Raw genomic sequence first — 19,825 nt, 5'->3', positions numbered from 1 at the left:
AATACGTGCTCAAAAGAGTGGTTGGGGAGAGGCCCTGGAAGCAGAGTCCATGGTGGCTCAAGAGGTACACACGAGTGCTGAAGGCAGATGGCAGCGGGCCAGGTCTGGATTGAAGAGACTGAAGTAGAGAAAATGGGAAGGGAAACAAGGAAAGGCAGGAAAAATCCAGGTCTGCAGAGGCTAAACATCAGGGCCCCAGCCTCATCCTCGCTACTTACTACTCCTCTAAGCAATGAGCCACTCTTTCAAGCCTCAACTCCTTTTATTTTTAAAATAAATTTATCTACCTATTTATTTATATTTTTGGCTGCATTGGGTCTTCGTTGCTACGCGCGGGCTTTCTCTAGTTGTGGTGCATGGGCTTCTCACTGCAGTGGCTTCTCTTGTCATGGAGCACGGGCTCTAGGTGCCCAGGCTTCAGTAGTTGTGGCTCGCGGGCTTAGTTGCTCCGCGCAAGCCTCAACTTCTCACCTGTAAAACAGGAAGGACAATCTGCCCTGTCATGGTGCTGCTGGGGATCAAAAGTACAGGACCATGTTTGATGACAAGGAGTCCTACAAGTTTAAATTAAGAAGAAAGAATGAACCAACTTGGGGATGTGCTCAACAGAGGAGGGCAAAAGAGAGGAAGCTGATCCCAAGGTCTCCACCCTGCATAAACGTACTTTCCCTCCATCTGCATCTATTCATGAGGGTCACCAAAAGCCTTCCTTGCATTTTACTTTTAAATTTATTGTTTTCCCTCTTGGATCTCATTCAGAAATTATTACATTGTTAGACTTACATTCTAGAACATGCAGAAACAGTAGAAGAACAGAGTCACTTTAGATCACTCGAGGGGCAGTTCATTTCTAAAGATACATTCTAAAACACTCACTTTTGAAAAGTTTCCTTGGAATTAGTTGGGGGAAAAAAGCAAGAAAATAGTCTTAACTACAGAATGTAATTTTTAAGGAAATGCAGCTTTATTTCTTTCAAGTACAAACAATAACTTGGGCTTGGCTAACCAAATGTTGCCTAATCAAGGGAACCTGCTTTAATGTATAGATATAAATGATTTACAGTTAGCACAATCACTCACAGGTAGAAGAATGCTTCTATGATGCATGAAAATAACTTCTCGTCTTATAGAGACATCTTGTTCCACAATCACTCCACTATTTGCTTAAGCAATCCCTTCTCCCCCGCCCACCCACCCCACAGACAGTTCAAATATAAACTTCACTTCATTCCCCCTAGATCACAACATACATCAAATAAGTGAAACATAAGTTCCATGTTGCCACAGATGTTGGATTGGTGAGGCCAGCCTTTTTCAACCTGAGCATTCTCATCAAGAGTACCAAGTCTAAATGAGTGAAATATGTTCACAATGTGAGTATATGGACACCAAACAATTGTGAGCTTTTATCATCTGAATTCATAATTTGCCAGGTTTAAATATAGAAAAACACATTTTTATTTGAGCATATTCATGAAGAGTAGAAGTAGCCGGATTCTTTAAGCTGCAATAATTAAGTATGTTTACACTGGTCAAGACTGTAGTACTAGCTTTAAGCAACTACACCATTCTGGGGGAGACCGGAAACGCATCGAAACAACTTGACAGCAAAATACCTTTTTGCACTGAGCATGATCATTCAGCCTGATTAGGCTGAAGGGAGTGATACAAAGACTATCCAGTAATCCACGTGAGGATTTATCCTGAAAGAAATTCACTTTCCTAGAGTAAGTACAGGGAGCTACGGATCAGAACACTGCCAAAGATGGCTGGTAGGCATTTCTGTCAAGAATGCTAACCTGTTCTCTCCATCAGACATCCTATCTGGGGACTGCAGAATTCTCGAGTGTCTTGGTTGTCTTAAGTATCTTGGCAAGCACCAGCATAACCAGGTAGGAAGGCTGTGTCAAGGGGACAGACCTAAGGTGCCTCTCCCCTATACTGACAACTCTATGGCCCTAAAGGCAAAGGGCACAGTGTGCCCTGGCCCAGGCTGCATCCTAGGGCAGCAATCTGACTACACACTTCCCTACAGAGGATGGCAAGTGGTTCAGCCACCAAGGCCCAGTAGAGGCCCAGACAAGGAGGAGGTACGGAGAACTAGAAGAGGGAGGATGGGAAGATTCACCTCTAGGCTCCCAAGAAGCCAGGGCAACAGTCACGGCTTCAAGGAGTTGGCTGGGTTTGGCCAAAGCAACGCGTAAAGCCAGGCTCTACTCTCCTTAGCTACTTCTGTTTGGTTGAAACGCCTCAACTAACAGAAACAAATTCTTCATGTCTAACATAATACTGTTTCCAGTAGTATTTCTTTTCTCCCTAAGATTTACAAATGCAGAGCAGTAATCATTCTCCTGAGAGCAAATACTAGAATGATTACATAACCCTCATTCACATTTTACTGAGCATTTTTAGTGGCCAGCACAGATTAATTTTAAACTATGAAAAATGAAGCACACAGCTTAAAATAGCAATATTCCCCATCTTCCATTTAAAAGCTATTCAAACACGTGTACTTCCTGTGGAACGTCTTCAAAGTCTAGCCCCTGTCCTGGAGGAAGTCTTCCTTCCTACTTCTCTGATAGGTCTAACAGGTCAGGTTTGACAACACTTATTACTTCAAATAATGGGGCTGGCTGGAGGAAACTAGCTTCCTTTGGAATGGGAACAAAGTCTGCTAAAACCACACTCACTCAGCTCTCCTGGACCCCATCCTCCCCCGGAGCCTGAAGTTGTTATGGTTCCCTACACAAACCGGAGAGGAAAGAAGCCCACCTTCTACCACAGCAGGGCCACTCAAGAAATCCAACACTCATAAAGAAAGATGGAGTCTATCTGCTTATGATTAAGAATTTTTCAGAAATGAGAATATTCACAAAAGAAGAGGCAAAGGCAAATCCCTTGCCTCTGAGCTAAGGAAGCAGAAGTCAGTGTGTAGGGCAGAGGGGCCCCTGACTCCATGAAGGGAGACTGAGTTATCCCCTACCCACTGTTCTCACTGACTCCCCACCTTCCTTTATTTCTTTTTAAAGGGTAAGTTAAGTTTTCCATTTGTATAAAAGCTGACAATACTATGAATAAAGCTAGCATCCATAAAGCAATTAAATAAAATGCTCAGGTGGAACAAAGACCTCTGTGAGGAGGATCAAAGTTAGGACCCTAAGCACTGCTGTCAAAATCAGCTGTACTACCTTGATGGTAACTTTGGTATTCACCTCTGAGAACTTAAATGGGACATGCCATACAGGTTTCAGGTTTGTCACTTTCAAAACATTTTTCCCACAAAGGACTATAGTTATAATCGCTTGGTCTCTGAAGCTACTGGATATATCTGATGGTGAGGTGGGAATAGGGATAGTCATTAGATTAGTAATCTCAGTTTTTTTGTTCTGGCTGGATGAAAAGGAGTTAAGTTGTTTACCCTTATCATGGCCCAAAGCCTCCTGAGGTTCCTGCAAAATAGATTCCAGCTTCTAATCTGGTTCCACTTCTTGAAGGACCGAGCAGAGCTCACACACAGAACTCAATGTGAAATGGATTTGGGGGATGGAGAAAGATAATTGTTCTTTTACGTAATTCCCTCAGAGCCTCAACATGGATATTAACTAAACCCGTCCTTGAAACCAACCATCAAAATTCTCTGAAACCCTAACTTTGCAGCATTCAGAGGTCCACTGTCAGGCTCTAGGCTGATAGGATTCTGGGAGAGCTGTGTCCCCACTGTACTCTGAATCATTCTCAGCTCTGCCAGCAACCCTTTTCCTACCTGAAAAACAGATGTGCTTTGTATCAGAGTTAAGAAGATGAATGAATACCTCATATTCCCAGGCAAAGGCTCTCACTCAGGTTCCCATTAAGTTCATCTTCAAACTAGTATCCTGTCGGTCTGTGAATGAAATGCCCCCCTCACTCCCCTGTAACACAACGGGGAAGAGCTGAATTCTTCCTACTACTTGCTCCCTCGACTTTCTCCCTAGTGTTTGTGACAGTTACGTTAAAACAGTTCCACTGCGGAATCACAGCATTATCTAATTTACAGGAATGAGAGGGTGGAGAACACAAACCGGCAGCCAGCAGACATGCTTTGTTTAGCCCACTACACCTTGAATGATCTTCAAATCGCTGTCAACATTTTTAAAATTAGGGAAATACAAATAAAATTCTGGAGTTCTACCTCCTTCTGAAGGATCAGAAGACCTGCCAAACACTGGACCTGTTTCTGCCTAACACTTAGGGCTCCATAACTGCCCTGCCAGATAAGCCTCCCCTGGTGCAGCCCCACCCTACACAGCATGCTGCACTCACTTATGTTTATCTGCGTGGCTCCCCTGGGCGTGTGGCTTTGCGAACCTTAATCTAGGGCAATTCCTTCATTTCCAACAGAAAGTTAACCTGCCTGAGGCTACACATCAAGTTAGAGGCAAAGGAGGACGAAAGTCAGGGTCAGGGATCTTTCTTTCTAATATGGCACACTGCCTCTCTAGAGGACCACAGCTGCTCTCAGCATTTCTTCTACCAATCACTTACATTTTTAAAGTGGAACATGTAACATTTTCTACATTCCCTCTTATCCATTCTTTTTTGTACGTTTGGATTTCCTTATATGTGACAACCTTCTATCAGTGATTTCATTTATATATTATCTCCAAACCTAAAGAAGCAATGAATCAGCAATCAGACAAAACTGAAATATCAACTTTTGCACACCTCAGCAGACACAGGACCAGAAGGAGTCTTAGAAACCAAGTGACAGCCTAACAACTAGCTATACAGACAGGGAAAATGGGGACCAGAGAAGTATATGCCTGGGGTGCAGGGTTCCTAGGTAACAGAGCCAGTCTTCAATCTGCCAGCTCAGTGCTCTTTCTACTGTACCATGTCACCTCTGTGCAGTGACCTAGGCTGTGGGGGACCAAGGACCAGCTTGCTCCACCTAGAAACGAAAACTACATAACTTCCTCACATAGACATGGCCCACCTTCACTCCGTCAAGAACTAGGGTTTAGAATGTGTTACAAACCATCAATTTATAGAGCTGGATTTGCACTGGAAGACAACTTTTCTTTAGAACTGGTATTTGGTGGAGAGTATGCATGTCACAGAACCTGGTGGTCTTTATAACACGGGTTGTTAGAAAAGCTAAGCCCCATGTGAGAAAAGTTGCTGTAACAACATCATAGCACCTTTGCTTCAACTTCAAAAGAGAAAAAGGCAATGGTAAAAAGCTTTAATAATAGACTGAATGTGTTTTTATAGGCAACCAATTAGCAGATTAATGAGCCATTTAAATATCTTTACTTAAAACCAATATTCAAGAAAGATGAACCCCAAATGCAGCCTCTTATACTGACCAACATAACTAAGTACGAATGAAGTCAACGGTGCACCCCATCAGCATGCTGCGGTGTATGTCAACAAAATGAGCCCTCCCCGACCCCAAGCCCTGGTCCCCTGGCAAACAGAGATAAATGATTGTGCACTGCGTGATGATACCATTAGGTGAGAACTTTGGTTCATGCAGTCGGCTGCCACAGAGGTTGCACTCAAAACCCGCAGCCCCGGCGCCCGAAGTCAGTCAGCGGCGCAGCTCGCGGCATCAGCCGTGCTCCTTCCACAACACCAGGTGAATACTGTGGTCAGGCATGCTGGTGGCAAAGACCAAGCCCGTGTCATTGTGCCCATCCAGTCCATTCAGCCAGGACGCTTCGCCTGCTAGGAAGCTGGAGCCTCTCTTGGATTTCCTATACTCTGGGAGAGGCCAGCGGCTAATCAGGCTCTCTGTCCGCAAGTCCATGATATACAGGTAGCGGTTGTCAAACAGCAGGGCAAAGATATCTCCAAAGCCAAGCAAGGCCAAGTTTGCTATCTCAGGAGTCTTGATGACCCTACAAGGATGAGAGTTAATAAACATGAACCAGAAGGCACCTGTGCTTCTGTTTATGCTACTGTAATCTTTTCTGGAGAAATTTAAAACCAATGCAAAATTCAAGCAGCAAATTTAGAGTTAAATGAAACATTTTTATAAAAAGGAAAATATGAGGATAAAAAGCTCACCCTCCTTTAGAAAAAAGGCCGGGGAGAAGAGCCCTTCATAATGATAAGGGAATATAACATAGGCATATAAGGAGATGAATATTTATAAAAGCACAAAATGCCCATCTAAGCTGGAAAGGATCTTACAGATTATCTCGTTTAATACTCTCACTTCTAAGATGTGAAAACTGAAGTACAGCCAGGGTAAATAATTTGGCTAAGGATTCACAACTAGTTAGTTACCAGTCAGAACGAGAGGGTAACACTCAACTCTTACCACTAGGTAAAAACTACTATACAGTCATCCCTTGTTATCCAAAGGGATTGGTTCCTGGACGCCCTCAGATACCCAAATCTGAGGATGCTCCAGTCCCTTACATAAAATGGCGTAGTACAGCTGGCCCTCCACATCCATGGATGCAGAGCACACGGATATGGAGGGCCGATGGTACTGGCCTAGGGGAATCTCCCCCAGCCCAGAACAAAGACTAAAAACCAAGTGACTCAGACTCAGTGCTTCTCTATTCGGCACGTAGCAAACACAGGTTCCTCTCTAAGAACAGCAGAGGCTGAATATATAAAGTTCCCCCAAATAATTCAGAAACATTTATTAATAGATTGATAATAAGTTAGAGAAAACTGTGAGAGTTGGGAGGACAGCCTTAACCTTCTCAGGTTGGCAGTTCCTAAAACATCGACGACAAAGGCAGAAATTGGGAGGGACCTTGCCAAACAGGAACACAAATGAAAAAAAACAAAACGAAACGAAACCCTCCGTCTCTCTTATCTGCACATTTAGTAAGGCGAAAAGTTGCTGTCCTCTTTGGAGGCACTAGGAAAAGAGCTATAAGACAAGGGCTATACAAATTCTGCTGTGACAATATATTTAGCCTAGGTGAGACTCCAGTTTATCCTACATCTTAACAAGGACACTACCAACTAGTGTATGTCCAAGAGGTCAATCAGAAGGGACAGGGCCTGGTGACCAGGACAAGCAAGGAACAGCTGAAGAATATGAGCTTGAGGCGGGGAGAAAGCAAAGTGGCAGGGACAGGGAAGCTATACATGATCATCGCCTTTCAATAGTGAAGGATGCGTGAGAGGCCAGGCATCAGGCGCTCTAGCAGAGAGAACGAAGGTCAAAGGGAAAGACCGTTACAAAGGAGCAGATTTTAGTCTGGTATCAGGAAGGGAGGGGATTTAGCAGTGAAGAGTAAGACCTGCTCCTCACACTCAGACAGTCCCAAACAACCTTCTTCACCTGCTTCTCTTCTTCATTTCCTTGCTTGCTCATTCACCCAGCTGCTCAAGCTAGGAAACATGGCAACCATGCAAATCTCAAACCACAAATCCAATCACCAAGATCTACGGATTTTACCTGCTGAACTTTCCTTTAATTTATTCACTACTACCTGAACTGCCCCAACTCTGACCCAGGACATCACCTTTGCCTGCACTGCTACCAAGAGTTTTCAGTGGGTGCCCCCACGTCTGCCCTTGGCCCCTTCCAATCAGTTAACCTCACACTAAAATCTAATCCTATCGTATTTTAAACTTTTAAACCCTTCAATGGCTCTCTACTGCACTCACATCTGCCACTCTGGCCTTCTTTCAGTCACTCAAAGGCACCAGGCTCTGGCGTCTCGGGGCCTTTCAGCAGACTCTGCCCTCGCGTCTACAATGCTCCTCGCTGCACTCTCGCCCCTGGCGCTTAGTGAAATGCGTCTACTCATCCTTTACAGCTTGGCCCCAATCTCCTCCTCAAAGAAGCTTTCCTTTACTCCTCAAACTAGGCAGGGTCTCAAAGTACCCTGAACCCTGTTGCTCTTATCCCAACCATGAAAACACCTGAATGTAGTCAGCTGTTTAATTTAGTCAGCCTTCCCTGGGTAGTCATTTCCACAATTTGGTAAGTGTCTCTGCTGGTTCCCAGTGTACATCACAGTGCCTAACATACAGGTTAAATAAATAATTATCTGCTAATGACTAGAGAAGTGGTGCAGTAAGCATGGGAAAATACAAATTCCTACAAGAGAGAGCCAAAGGAAACTGGGGGAAGCAGCAGGAAAGTCTAGTAAGTCCCACACCATCAACACAAGCAGAAAATGACCAGAAACTTGGAAAACAGAGTGGCTAGGGGACAGGACTTAAGCCTGAGGAAGTTGAGCTGACTCCAAAGACCCCAGCACAAATGTGCTGCAGGACAGAACACAGGTCCTGACAGGCTCACAGCCTGTCTACTTTGATTACTTTAGAACTGTAAACAGACATCCCTGCAGTGCACTCTGGGCCCTTAAACCTACGAAACCCCACCTGCTGTACTGAGATAACCTAGCTCAAGGGATTGCACCATAGCTTAGCTTTATGGAGCAACATGCTACTATTTGTGCTTTCTTTTCAATTAGCATCAAAGCTTACAGAATGCAACCTGGTCCTGGCAACTGAGGCCACAGGATTTGTACAAGATTTCAAAAAGAGGCTGTTATGTTCATGTTTGAGGGGAAAAAGCAAGAGATAAAATAGCCCCTTTTCAAAAAATAAAAAAATCTGAACTTAGTACTTGCTAGCAGCAAACAATCTTGCAGATTTATTGGTTACAGCTAGTATATCGGAACATCAAAAATTAACAGAACTTTCATCTGGGACTCTGGACTCTATATGCCATTCTGAGTAAGAAGCACGAGAATATAGGATCAAATTAAACCTTTAGAGACTCTCAAACTCTAAGCATTAATCAGATTATAATACCTCTATTCCACCTTGCCTCTTCACCCCTCTCTCCCAAATTTTAATTCAAAACAAAAACAATATTAAACTATCAAAGATCTGATTTTCCCATGGTGACTAAGGTCATATCTGTGGGGAACTGGTTCCAGGACCCCCCTGGATAACAAAATGCATGGACACTCAAGTCCTTTGTATAAAATGGTGCAGTATCTGCATATAACCTACACACATCCTCCCGTATACTTCAAACCATCTCTAGATTACTTACATCTAATACAATGCAAATGCTATGTAAATAGTTGCTGGTGCATGGCAAATTCAAGTTTTGCTTTTTGGAACTTTCTGGACTTTTTTTTTTTTTATATATATTTTTGATCCTCAGTTGGTTGAATCTGTGGGTGCGGAACCCATGGCCAAATGTACTTCAATTTCTTACTTTGCAAAGAATCAAGTTCTTTCAAAAGTTCCTTCTCTCTGGCTTGCTGGTTCCTTAAGCATATGCCTGCCCGATGATCCAACCACAGATGGATGGATGGATGGATGCTGGACTAGGGTGAGCTGTGGGATATTGGGCAAGGCCCTTATCCTCTCTCAGCTTCAGTTTCCCCATCTATAAAATGAAGAGGTTGGACTAATGTTTTCTGGTATCTGTTCCAGTCTTTCTTTGTCAAAATGTAATTATTAATCATTTCTAGAAATTATTCTGACAGCTTGGAAATCTAACTGGTTAGAAATGTAGGTCTAACTCCAGGAAGACATAAATGAGGTTGTAACTTTACAACCAGAGACTGGGCCCACCAAAGTCCTGCGGGCTAGTGGGATCAGATTCCATACAAGTTGACCTCAAACAGTCATGCATAAAAACAATGAAGAAAATGTTCAGTTTCTGTCCCCAGGCCAGCACTTCCTGAAGCATGCTATGGAACACTAATTCTGTGAGCTGTTAACATGTGCTCCTCAAAACCAGGGCTCTATGCACAATACATGTGAAGTACAGTAGGTTAAACAAATTAAAACAGGTTTCTTTATGTACGACTTCTCACACCTATTAGTAATAAAAACCTGTCAGGTCGTCTGCTAGGTCCTCATTACAGGCATTTCTTTTAAACTTTACTTTACAGGTGAGACAATTCAGACACAGAAAGGTTAAGAAACTTACATAAAATCACACAGCTCATAAGAAAGAGAACTAGGTCTTAAACCAAGGTTTATTTATCACCAAAGTAGGTTCTCTTAATCACCATATGTCACTGGCTTCCATCAGCCTCCAATATGCTAACAGATACCGCCAGTCTCCAAGAGGGGTCTATGATATACAGTGAATCACAAAATTATTTGTCTACAGACCTCTATTTCTTTCTTTGGAGAGAAACTTTGCAGGTTGTAACTTTCTCCAAGTTTCTCTGTCTTTCTGCTAGTCAGCAGAAAGCCACTCAATCCCTCAACACAGAATTTCAACTGACCAGGAAGTAGAACTTAAAATATTAGAACTAGAAGAGATCTGAAAGATCTTTTCATCCAAACTCTTCATTTTCCAGAGAAGCTGGAAGGGGAATTCAGAAATTCTTAAAGTGGAAGTAACTCAAAGCAAGACGACTTAGAATCTAGACCCTTTACATTCTAACATATAACTCTAATTTAATTACTGCCTTTAAAACATTTTTATGTGTGAGATTTTCAGCACACAACTGATGGACTAAACATTTCCCCAAAGCAAGTTACTAACTGGTTTATGGAAATATTTAGTCTTGCCTTTATTATTATTATTATTATTTTTTTTTGCGGTACGAGGGCCTCTCACTGTTGTGGCCTCTCCCGTTGCGGAGCACAGGCTCCGGACGCACAGGCTCAGCAGCCATGGCTCACAGGCCCAGCCGCTCCGCGGCATGTGGGATCTTCCCGGACCGGGGCACGAACCCGAGTCCCCTGCATCGGCAGGCGGACTCGCAACCACTGCGCTACCAGGGAAGCCCTTGCCTTTATTATTAAACTGCAACAGACTGTTAAAGGTAAAGGTCCAAGGGAATATTACCTGAGAATATCATAACTGGCAAAGTCCCACTGGTAGAGACCCAGTGCCGAACTACAGACAATGTATTTGCCATCAAAATGAAGTCTTGGCTGCAGGCAGATACTTCTATCCTCAGAGACAGACAACGTCTTTAAGCACTTACAGTTAATTTCTCTCCCAATTGGCCAAATCTACAGATAAGAGAAAATTAGGAAAGATGAGAGATCACATCACCATAGAAAAGCTTGTCCTTAAACAATGTGGCCTGTGTTTGCTGACGTCAAATACAAAGTGAAGTAAACTGGAGAGACCACAGGTTTTACAGCTGAAGCATGGGTTCAAATTCTGATTTGGCACATATGTGTTGCGTAATCTTGGGTAAAATATTTAACCTCTTTGAACCTTAGTTCCTGCAGTGAAGATGGTTAGTGCCTACCATATGGAACAGTTTAAAAGATGCAATAAAAACACATGTAAGAGTGCTCTGTAAACTTTTTTGCAAATTGCTATTATTATGACACAAGTAAATGTTTATGTTTTCATACTTTAGATCTAAGAACTGAGGAGAGCAGGAGATATATGTCTTAAGAAAAGGTAAGAACGCATCGAAGATAAATTTCTGTGGATTTTTTCCCCCTTCATTTACAAATCAGAGTTAGAAACTGCCTAGAACACAGGAAAATGAACAATTCTCTTTCCAGTGTGTTTAAGAGGGCTTAAAGACATTCCTTCCTCCCTTGAAATATTCCCCCCGTGCCACACTCTTTCATAAGGCAAAGTAATGGAGGGAAAAAAACCTCACCTTGATCTCATATTTGTCTGCACTTAAGAGGATGTAGTCCCCAGGGCTGTGCAAGAGAGACTTGACTTTGCACTTTTGCAAGACCACCTAGAAATAATAAATATCCGTGTTACAGAAAGATCCTTTTAGTACTGTTCCTACCCCTATTAAAATAGGAAAAAGAGATCAAAATGATATGGTATATGAGTAATCTATAACTCTATGTTAACTATAACACAAGTTAACCCTTACTAAGAGTTTTACTATTACCAGATTCTTTAGATTATTAGCAAGACCTAAAAGTGTCTAATGTTGGCAGCATTTACTCTTAGCTTTAGTCTGGAAGCAAACATTAGGACTGACTTTAAAAATTATAAAACTTAAAAAAAAAAATTATAAAACGTGACTTCATAAAAAATGTGAGGGATAGGAAAGAAAAAAGTCCATTCACATAGTAGATACAAAGGACCTGTTTTCATAAGCATGTGCATCATAAAGGGAAAGGCACTCGACTTGGGACCAGAATCTGTCATATGTTGACTCTGCAACCTTGGGCAGGACCATCTAACCTCTTCATTTCTCAGTTTCCTCATCTTTAAAATAGGGGATGGGGCACCTATTATCTCAAATAATTGTAGTGAAAATGAAATAAAACAAAGAAAATAATAATGTAATGGAAGCTAACATTCCATTAGCATGTGGGATAATCTGTAAACACTAGCTTCTGGTTATTTTAGGAATAAATAAGCATAAAGTGAGAGGGGAGGCCAGGCTCACTCATTCAGAAGCCTGGGTTGCAGATTCAAATGAAACTGACAGACCTGCTACTGAGTGCCAGGCACCTTGCTGGGTTCTGTCCCATCATCTCATTTAGTACTCACAGGAACATCTAGCAGATGATGAAACTCAGGCCCTGAAGGGAAGAGTAACTTATCTAAGACATCTCAGTCAGTGTCCTGGCCCCAAGTCCACTGTTTTTAACATAACACCAACTTGTATTATATAACTTTTCTATTTAAAATTGAATGCACCCAGTACAGAATTTTTTTTCCCAATGTTTTTATTGTCGTAAAATACACATAACATAAAATGTAGAATCTTAACCATTTTTAAGTGTACAGTTCGGTGGTATTACTGGTCTTCTCACACAATCACCCACCCAGTCTAAAAGCCACTAGTCATCAGATTCTTTCTTCTTCTTTGCTCCCCATGAGTAAGTTCAGTTGGCTTTACCTTAAAGACACATCCTTCGTGTATGCCCTTCTCTTTCTTTATTGCCACCCAAGTCCAAGCCGTGGGTCTCTTTTGCTTAGACTACTGCAAAAGCCTAACTGGCCACCCTGCATCCACTTGTGCCCCACTGTAACCCATTTTTCACTCAGCAGTTATCTTCTTTTTTTTTTAAATTTGCTTTTAAATTAATTAATTTATTTATTTTTGGCTGTGTTGGGTCTTCGTTTCTGTGCGAGGACTTCCTCTAGTTGCGGCAAGTGGGGGCCACTCTTCATTGCGGTGCGCGGGCCTCTCACTATCGCGGCCTCTTGTGGAGCACAGGCTCCAGACGCGCAGGCTCAGTAGTTGTGGCTCATGGGCCTAGTTGCTCCGCGGCATGTGGGATCTTCCCAGACCAGGGCTCGAACCCGTGTCCCCTGCATTGGCAGGCAGATTCTGAACCACTGCGCCACCAGGGAAGCCCAGCAGTTATCTTCTTAAAAACATGAAATTACACCAGACTCTTGCTCAGAACTCATCACTTGCTTTCTACTATACTTACAATAATCCAGAATCCTTAATGAGGTCTAGTAAAGCGTACATGATGGCCCCTCTCCCACACCTCCCCCAACTACAGCACAGCTCCGCTGGCCTTCCAGGGCATCAGCTTATCAAATGTTCTAGGCTCTTTCCCACCCCAGGGCCTGTGCACATACGGCACCCTCTGAAACACTCCATTTACACAGTTACCTCCCATTTATTCTTCACATTTGGCCCCTTCTCTAAAAGCTTTACCTGAATCAAAATGAATTAGACCCTGCACTTTTCCTCCATAGCACTTAACACAATTTGTGAACTTGTGAAATTACTGATAACTATTCCTCCTACTAGACTAACATTCGCATCAAGCCTGGGTCTGTTTTGCTCACTCCTGCATCCTTAGCCCCTCACAGAATAGCATGATAAACTCAAGAAAAGTGTTTCTGCATGGCATTTCCACTTTTTACATGGCTTTTGATTCTCACAGCAATCGTTTTTTTGAAAACTAGAAGACATCACAACATTCTTCTAAAGATCCTGTACATTTTTGGTTCACTTCTTGAGAGCATTATTTTCTCCTCCTTCCTCCTTCCCTTTCTTCGCAATTTATTTAAACTAAAAAACCAAAAAACACTGTCCACCCATTTCTCCCACTCCCCACATCCCATCCCCGGCCTCTGGCAACCACCAATCTGTTCTCTGTATCTATGAGCTTGGCTTTTTTTTCCCCTGTAGAGTCCACCTATAAGAGAGATCGTATGGTATTTGCCTCTTTATTGTCTTACTTCACTTAGCATAATGCCCCTGAGGTCCATCCATTTTTCACATATGGCAAGATTTCATTCTTTTTTTACGGCTAAATAATATTTCAATACATATACCCCTTCATCCATCTATGGACACTTTGGTTGTTTCCATATCTTGGCTATTGTAAATAATGCTGCAATGAACATGGGGGTGCATGTATCTTTCTGAGTTAGTGTTTTCAATTTCTTTGGATAAATACCCAGAAGTGGAATTGCTGGATCATGTGGAAGTTCTATTTTTCATCCTTTGAGGAACTTCCAAACTGTTTTCCGTAGTGGCTGCACCAATTTACATTCCCCTAAAAGTGAACAAAGGTTCCCTTTTCTACACAATCTCACGAACACCTGTTATTTCTTGTCTTTTTGATAATAGTCATTCTAACTAGTATGACGTGATATCTCATTGTGGGTTTTTTCCCAATATTTATTTAGTTAGTTGCCTGTGCTGGGTCTTAGTTGTGGCATGTGGGATCTTCATTGCCACGTGTGGGATCTTTGTTGCAGCATGCGGGATCTTTTTTATAGTTGCGGCATGCAGGATCTAGTTCCCTGACCAGGGATCGAACCTGGACCCCCTGCACTGGGAGCGCAGAGTCTTAACCACTGGACCACCACGGAAGTCCCTCATTGTGGTTTTGATCTGCATTTCCCTGATGATTAATTATGCTGAACATCTTTTCATTTACTTGTTAGTTGTTGTTTTCATTTATCATCTATATGTCTTCTTTGGAAAAATGCTCAGATCTTCTGCCCATTTTTTAATCAGACTGTTTGGTTTTTTGCTATTGAGTTGTATGAGTTATTTATCTATTTTGGATATTAGCCCCGATCTGATATATAATTTTCAAATATTTTCTCCCATTCAGTAGGTTACCTCTTAATTTTGTTAAGTTTCTTTTGCTGTGCAGCTTTTTAGTATGGTGTAGTCCCACTTATTTATTTTTGCTTTTGTTGCTTTTGGTGTTAGATTCAAAAAATCATTGCCAAAACCTATGTCAAGATGCTTACGATTTCTTCTTCTAGTCTTAAGTTTTATGATTTCAGGTGTTAAGAAGTTCAAATCTTTATTCGATTCTGAGTTAATTTTTATGTATGGTGTAAGACAGTGGTTGAGTTTCATTCTTTTGTAGGTGGCTGTTCAGTTTTCCCAACACCATTTATTGAAGACACTGCCCTTTCCCCATTGTATATTCTTGGCTCCTTTGTCATAAATGAATTGACCATATATACGTGGGTTTATTTCTGGGCTATCTATCCTGTTCCATTGATCTATGTGTCTGTTCTGCCAATACCATAGTTTTAACTACTGTATCTTTGTCATATAGTTTAAAAGCATGATGCCTTCAGCTTTGTGCTTTTTCAAGATTGCTTTGGCTTTTTGAGTTTTTTTGTGGTTCCATACAAATTTTAGGATTATTTGTCTTATTTCCTCGAAAAATGCCATTGGAATTTTAATAGGGATTGCACTGAATATGCAGATTGCTTTGGGTAGTATGGACGTTTTAACAATACCGATTGTTCCAATCCATGAGCACGAAATACCTTTCCATTTATTTGTGTCTACTTCAATTCCCTTCATTAATGCCTTGCAGTTTTCAATATACAGGTCTTTCTGTTATGTTCTGGTTAAACTTATTCCCAGGTATTTTATTCTTTTTGATGCAACTGTAAATGGGACTGTTTTCTTTCTTTCTTTTTCTGATAGTTCATTATTAGTGTACAGAAAGGCAACAGATTTTTGTGTATAGATTTTACATCTTACAACTTTACATGCAGTTTACAAGTTCTAACAGTTTTCTGGTGGAGTCATCAAAATATCATGCATCTGCAAATACTGACAGCTTTACCTCTTCCTTTCCAACATGGATCCCTTTTTTTCTTTTTCTGCTCTGTCTAGGACTTCCACTTATATGCTGAATAAAAGTGGCTAGAAACCAGCACAATGTTCTTTTAAAGAGTCTGTACATTTTTCTTCCACTTCTCGCAAGCATTTTCTTTTTTAAAATGAAAATTACTTTTCTGATTTAAAAATATGCTTATCCTAAAGGGAAAAAAGTACTCAATTCCACAAGAAATAATCATCTTCAACATTTTAGTGCAAAAACACATTTAGAAACTGTCGTCATACTCTACATAGTTTTTTGTAAGTAACCTGTTTTATTTGCTCCCTCTACCCACCTAATATATTGTGGGCATATTTCCATGTCCATAAGTCACTCATTCATTAAACTATTTACTGAGTGTCTTTTACATGCTGGCCACTGTTATACACCAACATGCTTTGTGGTTCTATCTATCCCATCTTATGACTCATCTACCACTTATGAGGCAGCATCTACCATCCTCCATCCCACCCCCAGCTCCCCCACCCTCAGCAAGACTGATGTCAACATTTCTTCTGTAAGTCTTCCTACCTTGGTGACCCATTCTGTGTGCCCGGTGAGTGTGTTCAGGCACGTCCCAGCAGATAAAGCCCATACTTTCACAGTGAAGTCTGCAGAGCCACTCACCAAGATGTCCAGTTCATCATTGTAGTCGACGCTAAACACTAGTATATACAACACACACAAAGTTAAAATACGCCTTTGCCTGTGGGTCTTTCATAGTAGAGTTCAATTACATTTATTCTCCCTAGCTGCCCAACTGTATAATTTCTCAACCAGAACTACTGTAGGAATGATGCTTTCTCAGCTAGCAATTTTATGCTAAAAAATATATCCATTTCAAAATTCTTATTATCATAGCTTATAATTCTAAGGATGAAAAGCTCCTGGAATAGTACGATCTCTTATACTTGTACTAGGTTCAGAGTGAGAGGTAAACCAGTGTAGTAGATAATGGCATTTCTTCTCAGGACTGCCTGCCTGATACTACACGTAACTTATCTAGCCTATGCAGGAAAAACAGAACGTAAGTGGACCAACTCATATTTGTACTATTTACTGCAGTAAGATAAAACGTCAAGCGTATAAGCTGCAAAACAATACCCATACTCGAGAAAAGCCAGTGTAATGAGAAAAACAAAACAAAGATCTTAAAGGTCAGACTGAGCCATTCTCTCAAACTGTCTGATTTTCTTTAGAGCTCTATCCCCAGCACCTAAAACAGTGCCTGAGTAAGTACTCAAATATTTGTTTTTTAAATGCCTGCCAAGCTCTAAAGGAATACTGGGGACCCAAAGATGAAGACACTGCTCTTTTCTTTAAGGAACTCAGACTAAGTGAGGGGTGGAAGAGGAAGTCCAAAAAAAAAGATAAATAAATGTTTACCTCTTGCTAGGGAAACACCAAGGAGAATGACTAACTCTGCCCAGGGGTATCAGGGAGGACTTCAGGGAAGAGGCGATATTGGAGATGGGCCCTGAAGGATGAGTAGAATTTATCAAGAAAAGAAAGAGAATACTGCAGGTAGAGGGAACAGCAAAGGCATGGAGTTAGGTAAAGCCACAGCAATGTCCAGGGAACAGCAAAGAGGAAATTTTTTAGAACAGGGCTCTCAAAGCTGACCAGGTATAAAATCACCTGGAAGTCAATGTACGACCCTGGACACTGTGGAATATTACACTCAGTTTGATATATAAGTTCCATGTTAAATCATATATCTTCAAAATATTAATTTCTACAACAAACAAGTGGTAGCAGAGAAGACTGAAGAAAAATGTACAGGATGACAAACAAAATGGGAGGGGACTTGGTTTTTTGCCACAAAACAGCTAGGTTTACATTAAAGAATTACTGAGTACCAGGTACGGTGCAAGGAATTCAGGACCTAAGTGTGAATAAGACACGCAGGATCCCTGTCCTTCTGGAGCTTACAGGTTGGTGGGGAAACAAGGTTATCATACTTACTTGTATTGATATGGTAAGTGTTAACACACGTATTGGGAAACCTACAGCAGAGAAACTCAACCTGTTTAGGGAGTACAGGAAGGCTGCTCATAAGTGTCTCAAGAGCATAGACTATGATTCTCAGGGGCTAATGCAGTGGGTAAAGGGCAGAAAGGAAGAAGGGAGCAGCTGCACAAGAGGCTGGGAACTACATCAACATGATTTCTGCACAGAGCTCCAAAATACAGTGAAGCAGAGGGAGAAGCTCAGATCTGAAGGGTACGTTCAAATGACCAGTTTTTTACAAACTAAGGCTGCTGTAAAATTATTGTCAACCAAGCTTCAATTTGATGTAATCTGTATAGTCACTCCAAATGATTTCCAGTCCTAATTCTACAAATAGAGTGGACTGAATTTACAAGTGTGGCACTTACTCAATTTGGAGGTATGGAATCTGATCAAAACAGAGGGGGCTGACTGTTCAATAGGATATAAATGAAATAGGGGAAAAGAAGAACTGCCTCTCCTAGCATAAGGGTATAAAGGACATAAGAGTTAAAAAATGGGCCAAGGAAAAGCAAAATTAGGGGGGAAAATTCCAAAAAAGAGTAACTTGAATAAAGGTATTAACTGTAGTGACTGAGAAAGAAATTGGGGGAAAGACAGGTTAAATTAAAAAACAAAAACAAAAAAGGGATCACATTCTTGGCTCCTGGCTTTAAGGAATGAGGGTAAAGTAGCTGTTGAAACCCTTGAAGAAAGGCAACCCACCCGCCCCCGTGTGCCCCCGGAAGTGCTGGGTCCTGGCTCCGGAACTCCATTCCCAGCAGGCCACAGTGTTGTCAAAGGAGCCTGTCACAAGCTTCTGCTCATCAAACTTCACCGCTGCACAAGTGTGGGTCTGGATGCCATAAACACACTGCCCTGTGCTCACATCCCATAGTTTTGCAGACAAATCATCTGACCCTTCAAGGGAAAAACAGGGAGGTTAGTAAGAAAACAAACACTAAAGAAGGAAAATCAGTTCCCCAAACCATGGTATTCTTAAAGGAGAACCTTAACAGTCACCTCCTCTAGCACTCTCACTTAATAGCTGGGAAAACCAAAGCGTGGAGACAGTAACACAACTTGCTCTGGGTCACCAGAATACTGTTAACAGCCCTGGGACTGAATCCAAGCCTTTTGGTTTAGTCCTTTTCCCTTAACTTTCCAGGTTATAGCGTGGTGTTAGACTAAAGCACCCCTTGGTGCTTCCACTTGTAAATTCTCCCAAATTTTTGGCTACCATGAGCTCTCTGATTTAAGCTCAAAATGGTGGGTACCACCTATGACTGGATGTGCACACTTGCATGCCTGTCCATTACCCAACAATTCTGAACAAATAAAGAATGGTGAATAGTAAAGTTGTCTGCTGGAACATGTTTTACTCTAAGGCAAATCATAGATAAGCCTCCAATCACTGGTTAATTTCTGCAAAGGCTAACTGCTAATTTCTTGAGCCATCCTGAAATATGTGAAGGAACTTCAAAGAAAACTAGACATAAATTATTCTCAGACGTTCACAACAACTCAACAAAGAGCTTGTAAAGCCTCTTAAGATTCTGCAGAAAAGAGGGTAGGTTTTACGTCTGCCTCTGATGAAAATATTATACTGATTATGGTGACAATTCAGGACTTTGTCTTAATCACATTTAAAATCCTAACGATGAACACATGTCTCACAATTTACCTGTATAAAAGTAAGAATAAGAACTGACAAAGAGGGAATTCCCTGGCGGTCCAGTGGTTAGGACTCTGCGCTTCCACTGCAGGGGGAACAGGTTCGATTCCTCCTCAGGGAACTAAGATACCACATGCTGCACAGAGCAGCCAAAAAAAAAAAAAAACAAAA

The 19,825-nt window shown here is 41.6% G+C and overlaps 1 protein-coding gene across 2 annotated transcripts in view; it reads right to left on the bottom strand.

Annotated features, from left to right (window-relative positions):
- Positions 1-1,229: 1,229 nt before the first annotated feature.
- Positions 1,230-19,825, bottom strand: part of FBXW2 (F-box and WD repeat domain containing 2) — a 31,794-nt gene continuing 13,198 nt past the window's right edge. For both annotated transcript variants that reach the window (XM_082843529.1, XM_082843530.1), the window contains 5 exons: positions 18,706-18,900; positions 16,522-16,655; positions 11,571-11,657; positions 10,790-10,959; positions 1,230-5,882 (listed from right to left, as the gene is read on the bottom strand). In XM_082843529.1, coding sequence (XP_082699655.1) covers positions 5,594-5,882; positions 10,790-10,959; positions 11,571-11,657; positions 16,522-16,655; positions 18,706-18,900 — 875 coding nt within the window. In that variant the 3' untranslated portion in view covers positions 1,230-5,593. The remainder of the gene's footprint in view (positions 5,883-10,789; positions 10,960-11,570; positions 11,658-16,521; positions 16,656-18,705; positions 18,901-19,825) is intronic.

This window comes from Leucopleurus acutus, assembly GCF_964270905.1.
Source record: "Leucopleurus acutus genome assembly, chromosome: 7".
Taxonomy (NCBI): Eukaryota; Metazoa; Chordata; class Mammalia; order Artiodactyla; family Delphinidae; genus Leucopleurus; species Leucopleurus acutus.
This window is presented reverse-complemented; position numbering and strand designations above follow the sequence as displayed.